The following is a 20,024-nucleotide window of genomic DNA, read 5'->3' as shown; positions in this document are numbered from 1 at the left end:
ATAGTTAACGAAATGATTACCATTGCGAGCTGTATACTTGTGGTAAGTCAACTCCTTAAGCCCATAAATACTTTTCACAAAGCTGTTTATTTTATTGGACCTAATAACAGATGCCTCTAACCATGATTTTTGTGGCAGTGACGATAGACGCCCACGTTCAAGTCCAGGCAAATGACGATCATGTGTACTCCAACGTTAAACCGGAGTTCATTCGATATGCGGTAGAAAGCATTCCTTGGGATAATGACACCTGGCCCATAGTCCGTATTAATGCGCGACCCGTGTTTGGAGACGAATTTTTACCACTGCGCAGCGCCGTAGAGAGTGTTCCTACAGTAAAAGAAAGAAACGTGGCTAAGCTAAGGGACTCTCCTAGTACGCGATCTTTTGTGCGCGATTCCGTAGAGTCAGTGCCAATAGGCGAACAGAAACTCTCCAGCTTTGGGAGCTTTATTAAGAATTTCGACCTAGGTGCGAAGATTAACAGTGGCAAGCTAACCCATGGGTTACATCCTGATCCTTGGCCAGTTTCCGACAAATACACAGCTTTCATTACTCAAGAAAACTCAGACGACTTTTATTCGCAGCCATACCGTGCCGGTTCACCTCATCAGAAATTGCTTAAAACCGTAAATATCGAACCGATGGATCAAAATGATACAGAGCATCAGTCGAACGGCACATTAGAGCAAGTTGGTTTGCTTAATCAGCAGTGGTATGGAACTCTAGCGCCATTAAAAAGGAAGTACTTTAAAAAGGCATCCAAAGTTCTTTGTTACATGTCAAACTGGGGATTTTACCGAAAGGAAGGTGGTCATTTTATGCCGGAGCAGATAGACTCTAAGCTCTGCTCTGTTATTATTTATTCGTTCGCTTCCCTGGATCCCGACCTCCTTACCATTCGAGAGTTTGATCCCTGGGTTGACTTAGATAACCAATACTACCGTCGGGTGACATCGCTGGGAGTGCCCGTATTAATTGCTTTGGGTGGCTGGACAGACTCTACTGGCTCCAAGTACTCACGCTTGGCCAGCGACAACATCAAGCGGCAGGTTTTCGCATCCAGTGCGGCCAACTTCCTACAACGTCACGGATTTAGCGGCCTGCACTTGGACTGGAACTACCCGAAGTGCTGGCAGAGCGACTGCTCTAAGGGACCTGTAAGCGACAGGCCCAACTTGACTAAGCTTCTCCGAGAGCTGCGTACAGAGTTTCAGCGTGTTAACCCGAAGTTTCAAGTGGGAGTGGCAATCTCCGGCTATAAGGAGGTTATAACGGAGGCCTACGAACTTTCAGCTTTGTCAGACATAGTGGACTACATGACAGTAATGACGTACGACTACCATGGTGCCTGGGAGCGGCAAACAGGTCATGTGAGTCCGCTTTACGGCTCATCATCGGACAAGTATCCCCAGTACAATACTGACTATACCATGCAACTATTGTTAAAAATGGGCGCAAAAAGGGATAAACTAGTTTTGAGCATTCCATTTTATGGCCAAAGTTTCACATTAGAAAGGAATCACCTCCAGCTGGTTGCAACAGGCATTTCGGCCATTGGACCTGGGAAACCCGGAGAATTTACAAACCAGCCGGGAATGCTAGCTTACTACGAGATATGCAAACGCATAACGAAGTCTAAGTGGTGGAGTGATCGGGATGCAGGCCTGAGTTCCGGTCCGTATGCCATGCTGAACGACCAGTGGGTGGGATATGAGGATCCGACAAGTGTCCAAGCCAAAGCTCAATATGCGGCCAATAACAACTTTTCAGGGGTGGCAGCTTGGACTGTTGATCTTGACGATTTTCAAAATGACTGTTGCAGCGAGTCTTACCCCCTTCTTCGGGCTATTAACCGGGAATTGGGACGCTTAGATTTAAAACCGCCTACTCAAACGAACTGTGAGCGTCCGACGTCAGTGGGGCCCATGGCCCCTCAAATGACAACGATCAATAGCGATGGCTCTGCGGGATCGGGACAGAATCACGATCATACTACTTCGTGGCCAATTTGGGAGGCCAGCACTAGCCCCACCTTTAGCACTACGAGAAAGCTAAAACCTGCAAGTACGACTAAAAAAGCAAAGGTAACAACCACTGCCAGCAGCTCTGTCTCCTGGTGGATTTCGACAACAGGACGTCCAAACAAGCCGACGAGGACAACGTCCAGATCGACTAACACTACGATCCCCGTGCCTGTAGTGATGTACCCGGTGGTGCAGGCCTCGAACTGTAAGAGCGGCGAGTTTTACGCTGATTTAATGAATTGCAACGCTTATTATCTCTGTATTATTGATGGGGAGTTGCTGCAGCAATTCTGTCCCGGCGGTCTTCAATGGAACAACGAAGCCAAAGGATGCGACTGGCCGTCCTATGCTCAGTGCTCAGTAAAGCGGGACCAGAAGAGCAGCACTATCCGCCCTAAGCCTGCTCCTACGTCTGAGTCGCCAAGGAACACAACATATTTACAACCTAGTAGGAAAACTACAGAGCCTTCCGTACATCAGCACGTCAGTAGCCCCAATTGCAACGAGGGAGAATACTACACGCACAGAAATTGCGCAAAATATTACATCTGCGTTAATGGAGCCTTAGTACCAAGTGAATGTGGCGGAGAATTGCACTGGGACGCAATTAGTAAAATCTGCGACTGGCCAGAGAAAGTACAGTGTGTTACAAGTATAAAATATTTGAAAGCCATTCATGCGAGTCGCGCCACCGAGGAGGATCCGTGTAACGGCGAAGAGCGAGTACCTTATCCTTCTAATTGTTCCAAATATCTGTTCTGCTTATGGAACCGCCTTCAGGCCGGTGACTGTCCACCGGGATTGCACTATAGTGAGGCAATCACAAAATGCGACTGGCCAGCAGCAGCGAAATGCATTCAGGACTCTGGTAATGGCACCGAAGGAGCAGTATCGAGTGGTAGTACAAAGCCTCCGGCGCTAGATAATCCAGCACCCACTTCACAAAAGCCTAACACTATTCCCAGTCCAACCTACACCACTGGAAACCCAGAACTCACTCCCCTTGACGGCTACTATAAAATCGTCTGCTACTTCACCAACTGGGCCTGGTACCGCAAGGGCCTAGGTCGCTATACTCCTGACGACATTAACACGAAACTGTGCACTCACGTAGTTTATGGGTTCGCGGTGCTGGACTACTCCGAACTTATTCTGCGCACGCACGATTCCTGGGCTGACATTGAAAACAACTTCTACACGAGGGTCAGCAGTCTCAAAAACAAAGGCATTAAGGTGAGCTTGGCGCTCGGTGGCTGGAACGATTCGCAAGGCGACAAGTACAGTCGCCTTGTAAGAAGTCCGTCCTCACGGGCTCGCTTCATTCGCCATGCCGTCGAGTTCATTAAAAAATATGGCTTTGAGGGTCTTGACCTAGACTGGGAGTACCCAGTTTGCTGGCAAACGGAGTGCGATAAGGGGTTTAAAGAGGAAAAAGAGGGGTTTACCGCTTGGGTTCGGGAGCTCTCTGCTGCGTTTAAGCCTCAAGGACTTTTGTTGTCTACCGCAGTCTCACCTAGCAAAAAAATCATTGACGCAGGGTATGACGTTCCCCAGCTATCTCACTTATTCGATTGGATCGCTGTGATGACATACGATTTCCACGGACAATGGGACAAAAAAACTGGACATGTGGCACCTTTGTACCATCATCCCGGTAATAAATTTGAATATTTCAACGCAGTGAGTATATTCAACGGGACTTTAAAATGCTATGTGTAATTAATTCTTGGGTCTTGCAGAACTTTTCTCTGAGCTATTGGATCGAAAAGGGAGCCCCATCTCGCAAAATCGTAATGGGAATACCGCTTTACGGCCAATCCTTCACACTAGAAAGTGCAAACAATAGTTGCTTAAATGCCAAGGCCTCCGGGCCAGGCCAAGCTGGTGAATTCACAAGAGCCTCTGGATTCCTTGCTTACTATGAGGTAAAGAACATTATAGTTATACAATAGTTGATTACATTAGTTTATGATGATAGTTTCGGGTAGAGTTGCATTCTTAGATCATGAAAAAATGTTTAAATAAGCAACAGACGCCTTAAAGTCACTAAATTGTTTAAACAAACTATAAGAGCTAGGCTATTGGGATTTGGCACGCAGGTTCCTGAGCTTATTGCGCAGCGCAAATTTGTTTCAGCAGCGTGCAACGCCCACTTTACCGCCCACAAACTTAAAAAATCGTAAATATGATCGCGGATGTTTTGGAAACTATCAATGATAGAGAATTGAGATTTCAGATATCGATTCCCTAGCTTTGTACGCAGCGCAAGTTTGTAACGCGAATATGCCACGCCCACTCTTACGCCCACAAACCGCCTAAAACCTGTGGCGAAATGTATTGATCTCGTCAATACCTATCGATTGATCCAAAACAAAGATTGCCACGCCAACTCTAACGCCCACAAACTGCCGAAAACTGTTGCACCCACAATTTTCATGCTAGAAAACATTTTTAACTGAAATGTATTAGTCTCGCCAATACCAAAAAAAAGTTTGCCACACCCACTCTAACGCCCATAACGCTTAAATCTGTCTACCGCCCACATAACTATATATTGAGATCGCGGGTAGGTGGCGCATTTCAATCTCGTATTGCCGCTTTCATATCCTCATGTCCTTTTTGTCCCTTTAGCTGAGTAACGGGTATTTGATAGTCGAGGTACTCAACTAGCGTTCTTCCTTGTTTGCCTTTTTTTTCGTGACCTTATGGTCCAACTCTACCAGGAACTAACATTATCCTTCTTGAGGCAGTTTTAAAATATTATTTTGTAAACTTTTATTATTATACCCGTTACTCTTAAAGTTTAATGGAAAACTAGATTCGTCGGAAAATATGTTACAGGTAGAAGGAAGCGTTTCCGACCCCATAAAGTAAATGAAAATTCCGTGAGGTTTTTCACGGAAAAGAAAATTATACAAAGTAGGACTTGTGGTCTAGCGGCCTAGCTGGGGATTTTCCGTCGCACAAAAAAAGAGGCAGCAGTCATATTCAATATATATTTATTGCGCTGGCGCAGCCAGCAACGACAAGAGATTATGCACGACTGCCTCACATCAGCAGTGCCAAATTCTTATGAGTTTACAATTCTCCATGCTTATCAATATAAGAGTATACTACTTTACAAGCTAGGCTTCGAGTACAAAAGTTCGTATATGAGTATGTGACTTCTAATATAACTTTAATTTACATTACTTCAGTGTATCTACTTCAATTTATATACTTCATTTTTATTCTCTTTACTCATATTTAATTATTATTTTAAATTAAGGATCGACTGCTCCAACATTCCGGCCCCGTTGAAGGCTTTCGGCACTTTAACACTCCTGTTGCTTTGGCTGCTAATTGGCAGCAACGCCAGTTTGTAAATTGCTCGCTTTTGTTTTCATTTCGGCCACCCTCACTCGTTTTTCTTCGCCGAGTGATGTCGCCACGTCGCGTCCTCTCAACCACCGTTGCGGGGGCAAATTGTCCTCATGTACGAGTGCTACTTGAGTGCAGACAGCATTCGCCACCGCTACAAATATCCGACGCTGGCCTTTCTGTATATCATGTCTGTGTTCTTCTTGCGGCAGCGTAAAATCTGGCCGATCAAAAGGTGCCCTGGAGTTAGTGCCTCTCCATCGTTGGGGTCGTTGCCAGGCGACACGATTGGAAGAGAGTTGAGCAGCGCCTCGACTTCGACCATATGTGTGCTCAGTTCGTCTGCTATAAGTCTGGAGTCCTCGGAGCAACCGATGCTTGGCTGCCTTGACGGCTGCCTCCCAGTAGAAAGATCGACAGCGAGTTCCAGGTATTAACGGAAATTTGGCGTCATTCAACCATTTACTTCCAACTCGAATTAATCGAGTCGGATTAATCGGTGGTGTTGGAAGCAATGACATATGACCAAGGGTAAGATACTCTTTCATGAATTCTTGATACGTTTGCGCTCCAACGCAAGAAATCTGCGCTTTGCTGTTTCGAAGGACAGTCCTAGCACATTTGGATTTCTTTTAAATGGTAGCTTCACCTCAAACCGACCCGAGGCAAGTCTTTTTACTGTTTCCTTGAAGTGTTGTTCACAGGCAACTTGTTCAGCTGTATAGATAGCCTTCGAGCTCTCTGTGACTTGTTCCAAATTCCAAAACCGTTCAACTAATGAGTCGAAAGAACTGATATTATCGGTAACAGTGACGCTCAGGTGTGTAGCACTATTCAATGCTTGCTGAGTATACTTCCCAGAAACAATATACACTAATGAAGTTTTCTGAATTGATGAGTGGTGGGAACCTAACTTTATTTGGCCTACGCTGAAAAGTTCAAAAAATATTTCTGCGCCAATTAGCAGCTCCACCCTTGCAGGTTTATAAAATCGAGGGTATGCCAGCTCAATGTTTGTTGGTATACTCCATTGCGCACAGTTCACCTCATGGACTGGCATCGCCGACTCCTCGAAGCAAACGATGCTTGGCTGCCTTGACGGCTGCCTCCCAGTAGAAAGATCGACAGCGAGTTCCAGGTGAACAGCCTTTGACGAAAAACACACGAAGACGGCCACATAGGTCTTGATTGGAGGTTTCCCTCGGAGTTTTAAAGAGACACAAAACGGACCACAAAAATCAACCCCAGAAATCAAGAAAGGCCTAGCTTGTCTAACCCGATCGACTGGAAAATTGCCCATTATTTGGCCAAGAAGTTCAGGCTTATAACGAAAACAGTGGATGCAGTCTCGAACAATTTTCGTGCACGCCTTGATTGAGCATTGATCAGCCAAATCTGCTGTCTCAAAAGAGAGACTATCACCTTGGCGCCTGCATGATAATGCCTGTGGTGTAAATTGCGAAGGAACAGCTTAAAAAATTGAAATTTTTGAGAGAACATTAACGGAAATATGGCGTCATTCAACAATTTACTTCCAACTCGAATTAATCGAGTCGGATTAATCGGTGGTGTTGGAAGCAATGACATGTGACCAAGGGTAAGATACTCTTTCATGAATTCTTGATATGTTTGCGCTCCAACGCAAGAAATCTGTGCTTTGCTGTTTCGAAGGACAGTCCTAGCACATTGTGAGGAATTGAATAACTCCCCACAAATAGAACCAGCAGCAGATGGCCGGCCGCTTACCAGATACGCGGCGAATTCGCGTAGTAACGGCGCGGCGAGGAGAACGAGAGAGTTTGCAGACCAAGGGTGGAGATCGAGAGAGTTTGGAGACCAACGAAGGAGAGCGAGAGAGTTTGGAGACCAATGAAGGAGAGCGAGAGAGATTGGAGACCAAGGATGGAGATCGAGAGAGAATGGAGACTTCGTGGGCAGAGCAAGAGTGCCGTATGCAAAAGGGGATAACGGAACTCCACCGGACTTTGGACTCTCCCGTGAACTTTGGACCGGGAGAGGAAGTGCCACATCTCGGCAGTGGAGCGGCACACAGGCGTGCCACAAGCGGCCCGGGAATCAGCGGGACTGCAGCAGTGGGCGGAGCATCGATTGAAAGCGGCACGTGAAGGAGAAGTGGGTCATCCAGGAGGCACGGACTTTGGACCCAGAGTGGAGAGATCCAGCGGGCCGTGCGCAAAAGGGAAATAACGGTGCTTGGAGGCCCTATATAAGGCCGCAGAGCGCTGGCAGCTGGATCAGTCGATCACGAGGAGTCAAACCTTCAAGATCAATTAAAGTACCAAATAAACAGTCAGTCAAGCAAATAATCTACGAGGGAGCTACAACCAAGCGAGTCGTCGGAAGCAGCGCCGTGGGAAGCATACAAGGAGCAAGATCGCCACGTCGAGACGTTCGGGATTAGGACATCAGGAATCTCCGAATTGAGACACAGGTGGCTGAGTTCTGAAAGGCATCACGCGGCTAAGTCAAGGCGTTTGTTTTCTAAGTTTGTCACGACCACACCCTGGCGAGTCGCCCGGCGGGTCTGTCAGAGACAAGCAAAAGAGTCCTACGACGAAGAGCCGTCAGCTTGGGGAGGAAAGTTGTCTGTCTTGACTGTCAGCGCGAACTGAGCAACTGAGGACCGTCCGGGACAGAGCAAGGGACAGGTATTGCCTCGAAAGGCGTCAGCCTGGAGAGCAAGGCTTGTTCACCCTAGTCTGAGAACGGTGACGCTTCCCTAAGCCCACAAGGCCGAACTCTCTGCGGGTCTAAGGCGCAACAAGCGACCCCGAGGCAACGCGTCGGCAAGCAAGCAGAGGCGGCCACTACGAGCGTCCCGAGACCCAGGATCCAGAGGAGGACGAGTCAACGCGTCGAGGAGCCAGAAAGAGGAGCGCCAGCAGCCGGCGGAACCAGAGCCAAGAGATACCGAAGCCAGCCCAGCCACACACCCGCTGTACTAATACCACGAGAATAAATCCCACTGTTACCATTTGAACACTTTGTTTTCTCACTGATCTACGGGCAATCACGTCATATAAATTTGGTGGGACGAACGCACAATCTTCTGAGCTAGAAGCACGAATCTCGTAGCGAGCAGACACACAAAATCAGTTCGTTACATCTGGCGCCCAACGTGATTGTCGCAACAGTAAGAACAGCACAGTAAAAATGGGAAAGAAGTGGATTTACCGCCTCAAGAAGGAAGACTTCGCCCATGTCGCACAGAGGCTCAACGTCGCCCTGGAGGGCAGGCTAGACGACATGAGGAAGGCACTATCGGAATACTACTCCGAAACAGAGAACGATCCACAACTCGTCGACATCTGGGCCGAGCTGGAGGCGACATACTACGACAGAGCCGGCCCAAGCATTACGTTAACGAACGCTGAAGGGGACAACCTGGTGGCAAGCCTGAGCGTTGACAACATGCAGAAAGAGGCCCACAGGAGAGAATCAAGCGCACCGTCTGCGGAACACGTAGGAAGCCGAAGGACAGTTGCACGGTTGGCAGCCCGATACTACTGGCCAGGCATGCATAGAGACGCCCGAGCCCACGTACGAAAATGCGAGATTTGCATGCGGTTTAAGCCCAATCAGATGCAGGCGGCCGGGAAGATGTTGACCCAAGTGCCGGAGGAACCATGGGCCACGGTATGTGCAGACTTCGTTGGACCCCTACCAAGATCTAAGCACGGGAACCAAATGCTGCTGGTCATGATAGACAGGTTTTCGAAATGGACGGAACTGGTGCCCCTACGCAGTGCGACAGCAGAGTCGCTCAAGAAGGCGTTTAGGGAGCGCATAATCGCAAGGTACGGGGTCCCGAAGGTGGTCATAACGGACAACGGAGTGCAGTTTACAAGCCGTATCTTCAAGAGTTTTCTGGCCGAGATGGGTATCAGACAACAGTTCACTGCACCATACACACCACAAGAAAATCCGACCGAACGAGCGAACAGAACAGACCAGAGAAACTGGGACGAGAAGTGGCCGGAGATTATGCTAGCAGTGAACACGAGCACATCGGAATCCACCGGCCATACACCGGCGTTTCTTACCCAGGGAAGGGAACCACGTCTACCCAGCAGCCTATATGATAAGGAAACCCTAGGCACTGGACGAGCTACGGAGACCCCTGAGGAAAATGCCAACAAACTAAAAGAGGTATTCGAGATCGTGCGGCGAAATATGGAAAAGGCGTCCCAGGACCAAGCCAGACACTACAATCTGAGAAGGAGGCAATGGTCACCAGCGGTGGGCGACATAGTGTGGGCCAAGGAACATCACCTGTCCAAAGCGGCCGAAGGATTCGCTGCAAAACTAGCCCCGAGGTACGATGGCCCTTACCAGGTGGTAGATTTCGTCTCTCCAGTGATCTGCAAAATTCGCCACACACAGTCGAAGAAAGAAAAGACAGTTCACGTTGGCGAGCTCAAGCAACAAGTAAACGAGCAGACAGCAGAAACATCAGATGTGTAACAACGGGTACGAGGCGGCAGGATTAGGCGTCAGGCCGAAGCGAGAGTCATCCATACGCCACACGGAAAGGACAATCAGGGTAGAACAAGGACATGGATAAGGATCACACGTTGATACACCGCAGCATCCGCAGATTCTATACGGAATGCGCCGGACGAGCTCGTCTAGTTGTTACCCGAGGAAAAGGGGAGGACGGTGCAGAATCAGATCTACACCGTAGCCAGCTGGTCACAAAAAAAAAACAGAAACACGCACCACACCAACAGTTGACTAAAAACAAGAAAAGGAACGGGGCATGCATGGGCCGCACCAGCAACCTGAAATTTAAAGGGGGCTTAATGCAGGAAGCAGAAAGACATCATAAATACTTACCGGCTGTCCTGGTTGCGAAGCGAATGCGAAGTCCTCTCCGCAACCGCTCTCAAAAGCTGCCAATGTGGAGTCAGATGCTGCCAACAGAGGACGAGTGAAGGGCGAGAGAGGACGAAAGGATAAGATGAAAAGGAGTGAAGGAAATGCAAAAGAAACTTACCTATGAATTTCATAGTATGAAAGTTGCAAAATCACCACGAGCCAAGGAAGGGGGCGCCTCGATGGGCGATCGATTGGCACTGGACGATAGTGCGATCGATGGGCACACGACAATGGAAATATCGGCCAAGGTGGAAATATCGCAAACGAGCAGGTGGCAACGCCGCACCGTCGGTATCGATATGCGAATAAATATCGATCACGCACGAATGGTGTGACCAGGCGGAGGAAACATGGAAAGGAGTGAGACGCCGCAATGAGCAGCGAGCTGGGGATCGATAGCCCAGGAGTATCGATGTCCCAGTGGGAACACAGGAAATATCGGCGCGGGAGATTTAAAGTTGCTACGAGGAGGATGACCCCCGCTGTAGAAACTCAAGGGAGTTAAGAGCGTCGAGGGAGCATCGAGGGAGCAACGAGGGAGCGCCGCGGGAATCACAAGGACTCAAAGGCTAGGATAAGCAAGGAAACGCCGGAGAGTAGGAACCAGTCTTAAATGTTTCCCGAAGTAAGGGGGGAATGTGAGGTGTTGAATAACTCCCCACAAATAGAACCAGCAGCAGATGGCCGGCCGCTTACCAGATACGCGGCGAATTCGCGTAGTAACGGCGTGGCGAGGAGAACGAGAGAGTTTGGAGACCAAGGGTGGAGATCGAGAGAGTTTGGAGACCAAGGGTGGAGATCGAGAGAGTTTGGAGACCAATGAAGGAGAGCGAGAGAGATTGGAGACCAAGGATGGAGATCGAGAGAGAATGGAGACTTCGCGGGCAGAGCAAGAGTGCCGTATGCAAAAGGGGATAACGGAACTCCACCGGACTTTGGACTCTCCCGTGAACTTTGGACCGGGAGAGGAAGTGCCACATCTCGGCAGTGGAGCGGCACACAGGCGTGCCACAAGCGGCCCGGGAATCAGCGGGACTGCAGCAGTGGGCGGCGCATCGATTGAAAGCGGTACGTGAAGGAGAAGTGGGTCATCCAGGAGGCACGGACTTTGGACCCAGAGTGGAGAGATCCAGCGGGCCGTGCGCAAAAGGGAAATAACGGTGCTTGGAGGCCCTATATAAGGCCGCAGAGCGCTGGCAGCTGGATCAGTCGATTACGAGGAGTCAAACCTTCAAGAATCAATTAAAGTACCAAATAAACAGTCAGTCAAGCAAATAATCTACGAGGGAGCTACAACCAAGCGAGTTGTCGGAAGCAGCGCCGTGGGAAGCATACAAGGAGCAAGATCGCCACGTCGAGACGTTCGGGATTAGGACATCAGGAATCTCCGAATTGAGACACAGGTGGCTGAGTTCTGAAAGGCATCACGCGGCTAAGTCAAGGCGTTTGTTTTCTAACTTTGTCACGACCACACCCTGGCGAGTCGCCCTGCGGGTCTGTCAGAGACAAGCAAAAGAGTCCTACGACGAAGAGCCGTCAGCTTGGGGAGGAAAGTTGTCTGCGACCCAGCGTACCTTGCCCGACCAAGCAGGACCTGGCGTGACGGACGAGCGGTAGATCGATTGCGGTTTCAAGAGGCGGCAGCCTGGAGAGCCCTGCGATTACCGGCGAAGTTCCCGAGCAGCGACCGCCCAGCTCCCCGAGCGCCAGAACAACGAGATACTGGTCAGAAGACAGCGCAGAGGACATCGACAGCGACGCCAGCGGACATTTCCGGCAGCCACGTTACCTTCGCCGCGCGGAGCTCATTGGGGAGCGCAGGAGCGTCGCGGACGTCACGCATTAGGGTGAAGCCGGGTGGAACGTTCGTCTGCGCTAGGCGTAAAGCGAAGTGAACCGCTAGACAGCCTCCGGGCGGCCGCCTTGACTGTCAGCGCGAACTGAGCAAGAACCTAGCGGGACCGTCCGGGACAGAGCAAGGGACAGGTATTGCCTCGAAAGGCGTCAGCCTGGAGAGCAAGGCTTGTTCACCCTAGTCTGAGAACGGTGACGCTTCCCTAAGCCCACAAGGCCGAACTCTCTGCGGGTCTAAGGCGCAACAAGCGACCCCGAGGCAACGCGTCGGCAAGCAAGCAGAGGCGGCCACTACGAGCGTCCCGAGACCCAGGATCCAGAGGAGGACGAGTCAACGCGTCGAGGAGCCAGAAAGAGGAGCGCCAGCAGCCGGCGGAACCAGAGCCAAGAGATACCGAAGCCAGCCCAGCCACACACCCGCTGTACTAATACCACGAGAATAAATCCCACTGTTACCATTTGAACACTTGGTTTTCTCACTGATCTACGGGCAATCACGTCATATAAATTTGGTGGGACGAACGCACAATCTTCTGAGCTAGCCGCACGAATCTCGTAGGGAGCAGACACACAAAATCAGTTCGTTACAACATTTGGATTTCTTTTAAACGGTAGCTTCACCTCAAACCGACCCGAGGCAAGTCTTTTTACTGTTTCGCTCAGGTGTGTAGCACTATTCAATGCTTGCTGAGTATACTTCCCAGAAACAATATACACTAATAAAGTTTTCTGAATTGATGAGTGGTGGGAACCTAACTTTATTTGGCCTACGCTTAAAAGTTCAAAAAATATTTCTGCGTCAATTAGCAGCTCCACCCTTGCAGGTTTATAAAATCGAGGGTCTGCCAGCTCAATGTTTGTTGGTATACTCCATTGCGCACAGTTCCCCTCATGGTCTGGTTGAAATGTCGAAATCGACTTTAAAACCCAAAAATCGGTTCCAAAACTATGAGCTTGACCCTAGAATGTATTGATGTGTGAACTTTGTGTCGTAACACCGAGTCACTATTTCCGATAGTGGTAATGACACTTCTCTCTGCGAACGCCCAATCCTCAGCACTAAAGTTTATTTTAGTACTCGAATCTAAAAGTGATCTTGCTAACTGAAGCTGCCAGAACCTATCTCGTACCTTTACTATCGCAGTAGACAGAATGACTTGATCATTACTAGCGACATGACTTGAATAGGCTTGATTTTTCTGACTGCGTTAGTTTGAGAGTGCACTTGCGGCACTGATCCAGGAATAGTTGACTGATGCTCTACTTCGTAGCGGTGAAAAATCGTTTTATGTGGTCTTGAGCAAACTCGACACTTCGCAGCCCTGCATTTATTTACTGGATGTCCTTGACGTAGGCAATTAATGCACAGTCGGTGGTGTTTAACGAAATTGAAACGCTGAATTACCGGGAGAGCAACAAAGGCTTGACAACTCCCTAAACTATTGTCCGACGCTGAGCAATATTGACATTTTGTCTCAGTCCGGCATTCTTTCTTTGTGCATGAAAAGGAAGATCTTGAATATCCCTTATTTAATACCTGGCTGGACTTTCCCTTGTTCCTTGTGGATTCCTTAGCAACTAAATGCTGATACCGACGATTCTGACACTGTATCGAAAAAGATCAGACATTTGTTGTCATAAACACTTTGTAAGCTATCTAGTGCCTTTTCGTAGTTACTCTCCGAAATTTGAAAAGCTTTCACAGTTCCTAGACAAGAAAGTAAATGATTAAACTTTTCGACATTTGTTAAAGATGCATCATTATGAACCAAGCTTTCGAAAAGACTTATGAAGTTTTTAAATTCGGCATGTTTTCCACTAAATTTAGGCACATTGACTTTTGGCAAATTTGATGTCGGACGATGATTATTGTTATCCGCCTGACTGATTTGCTGAGAATCGTTACCTTGCATTGCAGACCGGTATAATGAGTATTAGTGTTATGAGTATTTTTTGATTAGTTTTAGAATTTCCTTCCTTAACAATTAATTCCTTGTCTTTGTCACTCATTTTGAAATTAATATAATTTATTTATTTATTATATGAATATAAATGCCTCACACAAAGGCTAAACTGCAATATTTTTTCCGATGGACAACGTTAAAGCAGAAACAGAACTATTTATTTTGATAACCTAAGGGTTAAAGAATGCAAAATAATTGTGTATGTATGTTCGCAGGTTAAAGCTCTGCAGCCAAAGCCAAGATTTAAACGACAAAATTTTATTCGACAACGCAAAAAAGGGTTAAAGTTGCCAAAGTGCAACAATTTATGATTTTAATATATTTAAGACGTGTATATAAGTGGCTCCTATAAGGGTTAACAATTGTGATAAACTTTTAGGAATTTTAACGGGTTCTAATTATTAAAGCGAAAATTCTCCAAAATGGAGATGTATGTACGCAGCACTAACTTTTACTGCTCTTTATCCGCAGGTACATGCAAGCCGTTATGTAAAAAGACTCAAATATGCTTGTGTCTCAAATAACTGTTTTGCGAAAATTTAGTGCAATGCCAGAACAGGAATCAAAAAGAGAACACAACAACCGTTTATTTGTCTTAAATCAAAAATTTTCACAAAAATTTTCGCACTTTATTTTTTGTTAAAGGCAGTTTATTATATAATTGGAATATGGGTATTTTAAGTTTTTACAATTTTTTGAGTGCAAAAAATTAATATAAGTTGCTGGAGTGGGCAACGTATGCATGCAACAAAAATGCACGACAGTTAATATTTGGCACTGAATACCTGATTGCTTGGCATGTTTCACAAACTTTCCTTTTTGAGCCGAGTCCACTGCTGCACCGAATCCGCCAGCTAGGTTATTCACACACACTGAGAAAAATATACAAGTGCCGAGACAACGAAAATGCACTATGTGTTCAATTTTCTAATGTTAATTTCCACGAAATACTAAACCGTAGTCCCTGTTCGGGCGACAATGAAAATTCCGTAAGGTTTTTCACGGAAAAGAAAATGATACAAAGTTGGACTTGCGGTCTAGCGGCCTAGCTGGGGATTTTCCGTCGCACAAAAAAAGACGCAGCAGTCAAATTCAATTTATATTTATTGCGCTATCACACGAGCAGAGACAAATTCTAATGAGTTTACAATTCTCCATGCTTATAAATATAAGAGTGTACTACTTTACAAGTAAGGCTTCGAATACAAAACCTCGTATATGAGTATGTAAGCTCTAATATAACTTCAATTTACAATTTACAATTTTATTTACTTCAATTTATCTACTTCATTTTTATTCTCCTTACTCATATGTAATCATTATTTTAAATTAAGGATCGATAAGATACTGCTTCAACAGTATACATAGTCTTGATCAGAATCATTAGCTGTGTCCATCTATCCGGAAGTCCGTCTGCCTGTTGGTCCGTATGAACGTTGATATCTCGGAAGGTTAAGAGCTAGAATGTTTTGATTTGGCATGCATATTCTTTGGTTTCCTGCGCAGCGCAAGTTGGTTTTAGACGGGTGCAACGACCACTTTAAAGCCCACAATCGACTGTAACGCTAAAACCCGTCCACCGCCCAAATTTTTTTATATTTTGTAGAAAAATTATTGAACATTATTATTGTATTATAAAATTATTATTATTTTATTATAATTAAAATAATTATTGAAATCGGACCGGTCATTTAAAAGTTTTAACCAAATAATAACCAACATTTTGCAATTCAATCAGATTACACACCATACACCATACATACAATATTGGTGTATATTTAGAGTGGATGAGACTTTAAAAAATTTTGTGTTTTAGTTAAAGGCAGGTAAGGCATTTAATGATGTTAAGTTTGTTGGAGAGTGATGGTATGAGAGAGTAAATGTGTGAGTTCCAGTTTGTAACGAATTGCTTCGTTTACCCTGCCCGCCTAGAGATTCGTGCAACTTGCTCATTAAATTGTGTGTTCGTGCCACCAAATTTATATAAACGTAACCGCGTATATCATCGAGAAAGCACAGAATTCTAGGGTTTTTAAATGGCTTATTTCGGTTGGCTTGTCACAGCGGATGGGTAGCTCGGTTATCCTTGATGTAGCCACGGGTTGACTACTGTAGCAATTGATATTGCTCGTTTCGCTCGTCAATGTGTTGTCTCGTTTATCGCTCTCCTTCTTAAATCCGTACCCTGGTCCTGTAGTTCATGACGCTCTGCTCTCGAAATCTTTACTCTCTCACACACGAAACTCTCAATTCCAAGCCCTCTTTCTTTAACCTTCGTTTTCCAATATTTCATTCTCCAAAACTCGCATCTTTAAACCTATCATTCTCCTAATTTTCACTCTCCAAACGTGCTAACTCGCCGTGTACCTGGTAACCGGCAAGCCACCATGTATAATTGTGGGGAGTTATTTAACTTTTCACAGTAGCCTTTAAGTCCTTTCGATGCTATCGATGGTTCCCTCGATACCCCAGCTCAATGCGAACCGCCATTTCGCCGTTCCTACGTCTGGTCACTCTATCCATGTGCGATCGATAGTATTCAGCCATCGATATCGCAGTGGTGGCGTTGCCACCTGCTCGTTGAGATGTTCGCCATTAGCCGATATTTTAAGTATTTTCTTTTGCCCATCGATTAACACAATCATCCAGTGCCAATCGACCGCCTAATAGGCAAAGGTGAAGTTGCAAAATTGGTATTGCAAGATCAGCTTTTAGTTAAGTTGTTCCTGTATTTCCTATTGTTCGTTTCTTTTTTAGCTCCGATAAGACTCTGCCGTTGGTTGCCCTTAAGTTTAGGGCCATTGCTTCCAGGGGTTTTAGATACCGTTTAGCTTTAGCTTGTATCAGTTCTCTCCTGCCCGTGGTTGACTTACATTTCATTCCAGGGTGTTTCCGTATTCATTTCCTGTTAATTGGTGTTGTGCTGCGTGTTTTCTGTCTTTTCTGGCGTCCATTGCCTCCTTCTTAGATTATAGTGTCTGGCTTTGTGCTGAGATGCCATTTCAAGTTTTCGGCGTACGATCTCAAAAATATCCCCAGAGTTTGTTGGCCCTTTCATCCGGTGCTTCCCTGATTTGTCCGGTGCCCAAGGTATCCCTATAGTACAGGATGCTTGGTTGTCGTGGCTTCCTGCATTAGGTAAGAAACGATAGAGTATAAGCACTGGATCACAATGTGATCGTGTTCACTGCTGGCATAGAGTAAGAATAGAGACACCATTTGCTCTGCCCAAACCTCTGCCCAACATCTGCTGAGAGCCAATTCAAGGTAAAGTTTAAAGCTAACTCCGATTTGTCAACACACCCAACATGTGCGAAGCAACAGCAGTAGTGGTAAGGTTCCATTACAAAAACAAAACAGTGAGTGGGAGCGGTGCAGATATAAAATATCTCATAAAACTCACCGCGGAAACGATTTACAAGGTTACATTGAACATTTTAAAAACTAATGAAATTATCGTCTCCGAAGAGAGCGGCAGAGCAAATGGTATCTCTACATAGATTCTTATTCTGTGCCGCCGTAATGGTCTTCATCATCCTGTTTGTTCGCTCAGTTTTGCCGCGGCGTGTAGGGTGCGGTAAACTTTAGGCTCCCTCCTCGGTCAAGAAACTATTTTTGGGTGGATCCTAACAGGACCATTGCCTGCTCCAAGGCAAAATACGTTTTCCGCCTTTTATACACGAATTTCCCACGCGGGGTACACCTCCCTAGATAAACATCTCACCAAATTTTGAGAGGTTGAGGTTCTGCCAGTAAAAGTGGCAAAAGCCTTTGATTTGACCCGTGAGGAAAACTTTCTCCGGACGACAACGACAGACGATAACGGCAAGTATTTCGTAAGCTTTCCGGTCCGTGATTCGGAGAAGGTAAAGCCCGCCCTAGAATACTCCAAATCCTTTGCTCCGTTCCGCTTCTCCGCCGGCAAGATCCTCCAACCTGCAGAGCGCTCGCCCCTCCGCCGCGCACAGCCACCTCGACACCGGGTCCATCGCTCTCTTCCTTCCTTCAACGGCACAGGGTAAACGTCGTGTCGACAGCTATTGTCATCCTGGAGACCGGGTCGAAGACCATCAACACGGCCGCCCTTATCGACACGTGCACCCCGACGAGCTGCATTTATGCATCCCTGGCATCCACCTTTCGATTGCCGACAACCAGTGTCGGTGACGATTCGGTCAAAGGTAAATATAGGGGCCAAGTTGGAAGTGGTTCTGAAGATTGGGCCAAACGTCCGCATCCGCACCCGAAACGGTCGTCGACAAATTTAAGGATTTCCCGCTGGCCGATAAAGGGTTCTACTTGCCAGCAACGATCTCCTTGATCCTGGGTGCGGATGTGTACTCCAAATTCATCCAGCCAGGATTCCATCTGGTCGAATAGGAACTGCCCGTGGCCTCTGAACGGATGGCTTCTGCAGTTGAATTGTCAGAAGCATGGGGATCACGGGTACGGCGGCCACAAACATACAGTATGTCGGATGTCGACCATATTGTTGATCCTCTTTACGTTCTTTAACGACAATGGCTGCGGTGGTTCGACTCATAAGATTCTTTCGAGCTGCTGTTTGTGTCCTCCTCAAGGACTGTTGAATAGGGTGGCTAGTCCTGGTGGCAGAAGACTCCGTGGACGACTGCCCCTGGGAAAGTCGACTTTCCTCGGAGTTGCCGGTTTCCGTCAGCAAGACACCCCAATGGATTCCATTGGCTGCCGGTATAGATCGGATTAACTAGGTGTACCCACCTAAGAACACTATTTCTCGATATCTGCTATCTTGGAAGTCCTTGCCAGCTACCGGAGTATGGTTACCACTAGGTCGATCGTGGCCGTTGTTCTGGCCACGCGAAACACGCGAATTGCCGAATTGCATTTTCTTCTGCTTTTACCAGTCTGACTCTGGTTAGTCAAATGGACCCCTTCCCACCGACTCAAGATTCGTCATTGTTTCTTTATATGAGTCTTTCTTTGTGGAGGGCTTAACAAACGGTTTTAGCTTCCTGATCGCCCAAGCACTCCTTCACCGCTCTTGAATAGTTCTTCTATTTAGCGTATGGCTTGAGTAGGAGATTACGTTTTCGCCCTTTTCGGTGTCTTGGGTCAGTGTTGCTGCGATGCCTTAGTCGCTGGCGTATGTTAGGTTAGGTTAGGTCCGACACACTTAAACTTCCATGGGTCCATTGCGATACCGCATGATCTCGATTTTTTCCTTCTCTAGGGTCCCATATCTTATATGTTGCAGCCCGTGTTAAGCTGATCAAGCACTTATGTTTTTAAGATTAATCTCCGATATTTCGGTAAGATAGTCGATGAAGGGGATTCCTACCAACGAGCCAGTGGCCTGTTAGGGCTCGAACTAGCATGCCACACTCTGTGCGGCTGAATTTGAGTAGTTCCGAGGTTTTTTATTGTTTATCACACGCCATGTCTGGTAAGAGATACGACACTGTGGTGCGTTTTGCTAATGGGTGTTGGCTAGTTTGTTAAAATTGTTTTTTATATTTGGCTTGCAAGTTGCCATGGGCATGCCGACATGCTCCTCCTGGGAGGAGCGGCATGATGTTGCCCTGCCTTGCTGACTCGTCTGCTATGCAGTGGCCTACGATGTCCCGGTGACCAGGAACCCATATTAGGCTGATAGTTTACTGACTAGCCATGTCGTGGAGAGATCTGCGACAGTCTGCTATTGTTCGGAAGTTGGTGCTTGTCGTGTATATCGATTTAGTAGCCGCTTGGCTGTCACTATATATATTTATGTGTCTTTCTTGGAGGCTTATGTTCCCTAAACAGTTTAGTGATTCCTTTATAACGTGGACCTCCGCTTGGAAGACGCTACAGTGGTCCGGGAGCCTGAATGACTTCCTGATATTTAAGTATACACCTCCGCCAACTTGTCCTTCTAATTTGGATCCTTCTGTATAGAAGC

At 46.9% G+C, this 20,024-nt stretch overlaps 1 protein-coding gene across 1 annotated transcript in view; it reads left to right on the top strand.

The window, feature by feature from the left end:
* Cht10 (Chitinase 10) overlaps positions 1-20,024 on the top strand; it is a gene marked incomplete in the record, with an annotated part of 97,640 nt that overhangs the window by 3,925 nt on the left and 73,691 nt on the right. Inside the window, 3 exon segments of the mRNA XM_070998429.1 lie at positions 1-42; positions 111-3,707; positions 3,767-3,952. Of these exon segments, the coding sequence (XP_070854530.1) occupies positions 13-42; positions 111-3,707; positions 3,767-3,952 (3,813 nt within the window).

The sequence above is a fragment of the Drosophila suzukii genome, assembly GCF_043229965.1.
Source record: "Drosophila suzukii chromosome 2 unlocalized genomic scaffold, CBGP_Dsuzu_IsoJpt1.0 scf_2c, whole genome shotgun sequence".
Lineage (NCBI taxonomy): Eukaryota > Metazoa > Arthropoda > Insecta > Diptera > Drosophilidae > Drosophila > Drosophila suzukii.
The sequence above is the reverse complement of the archived record's forward strand: the minus strand, read 5'-3'. Positions and strand labels throughout refer to the sequence as shown.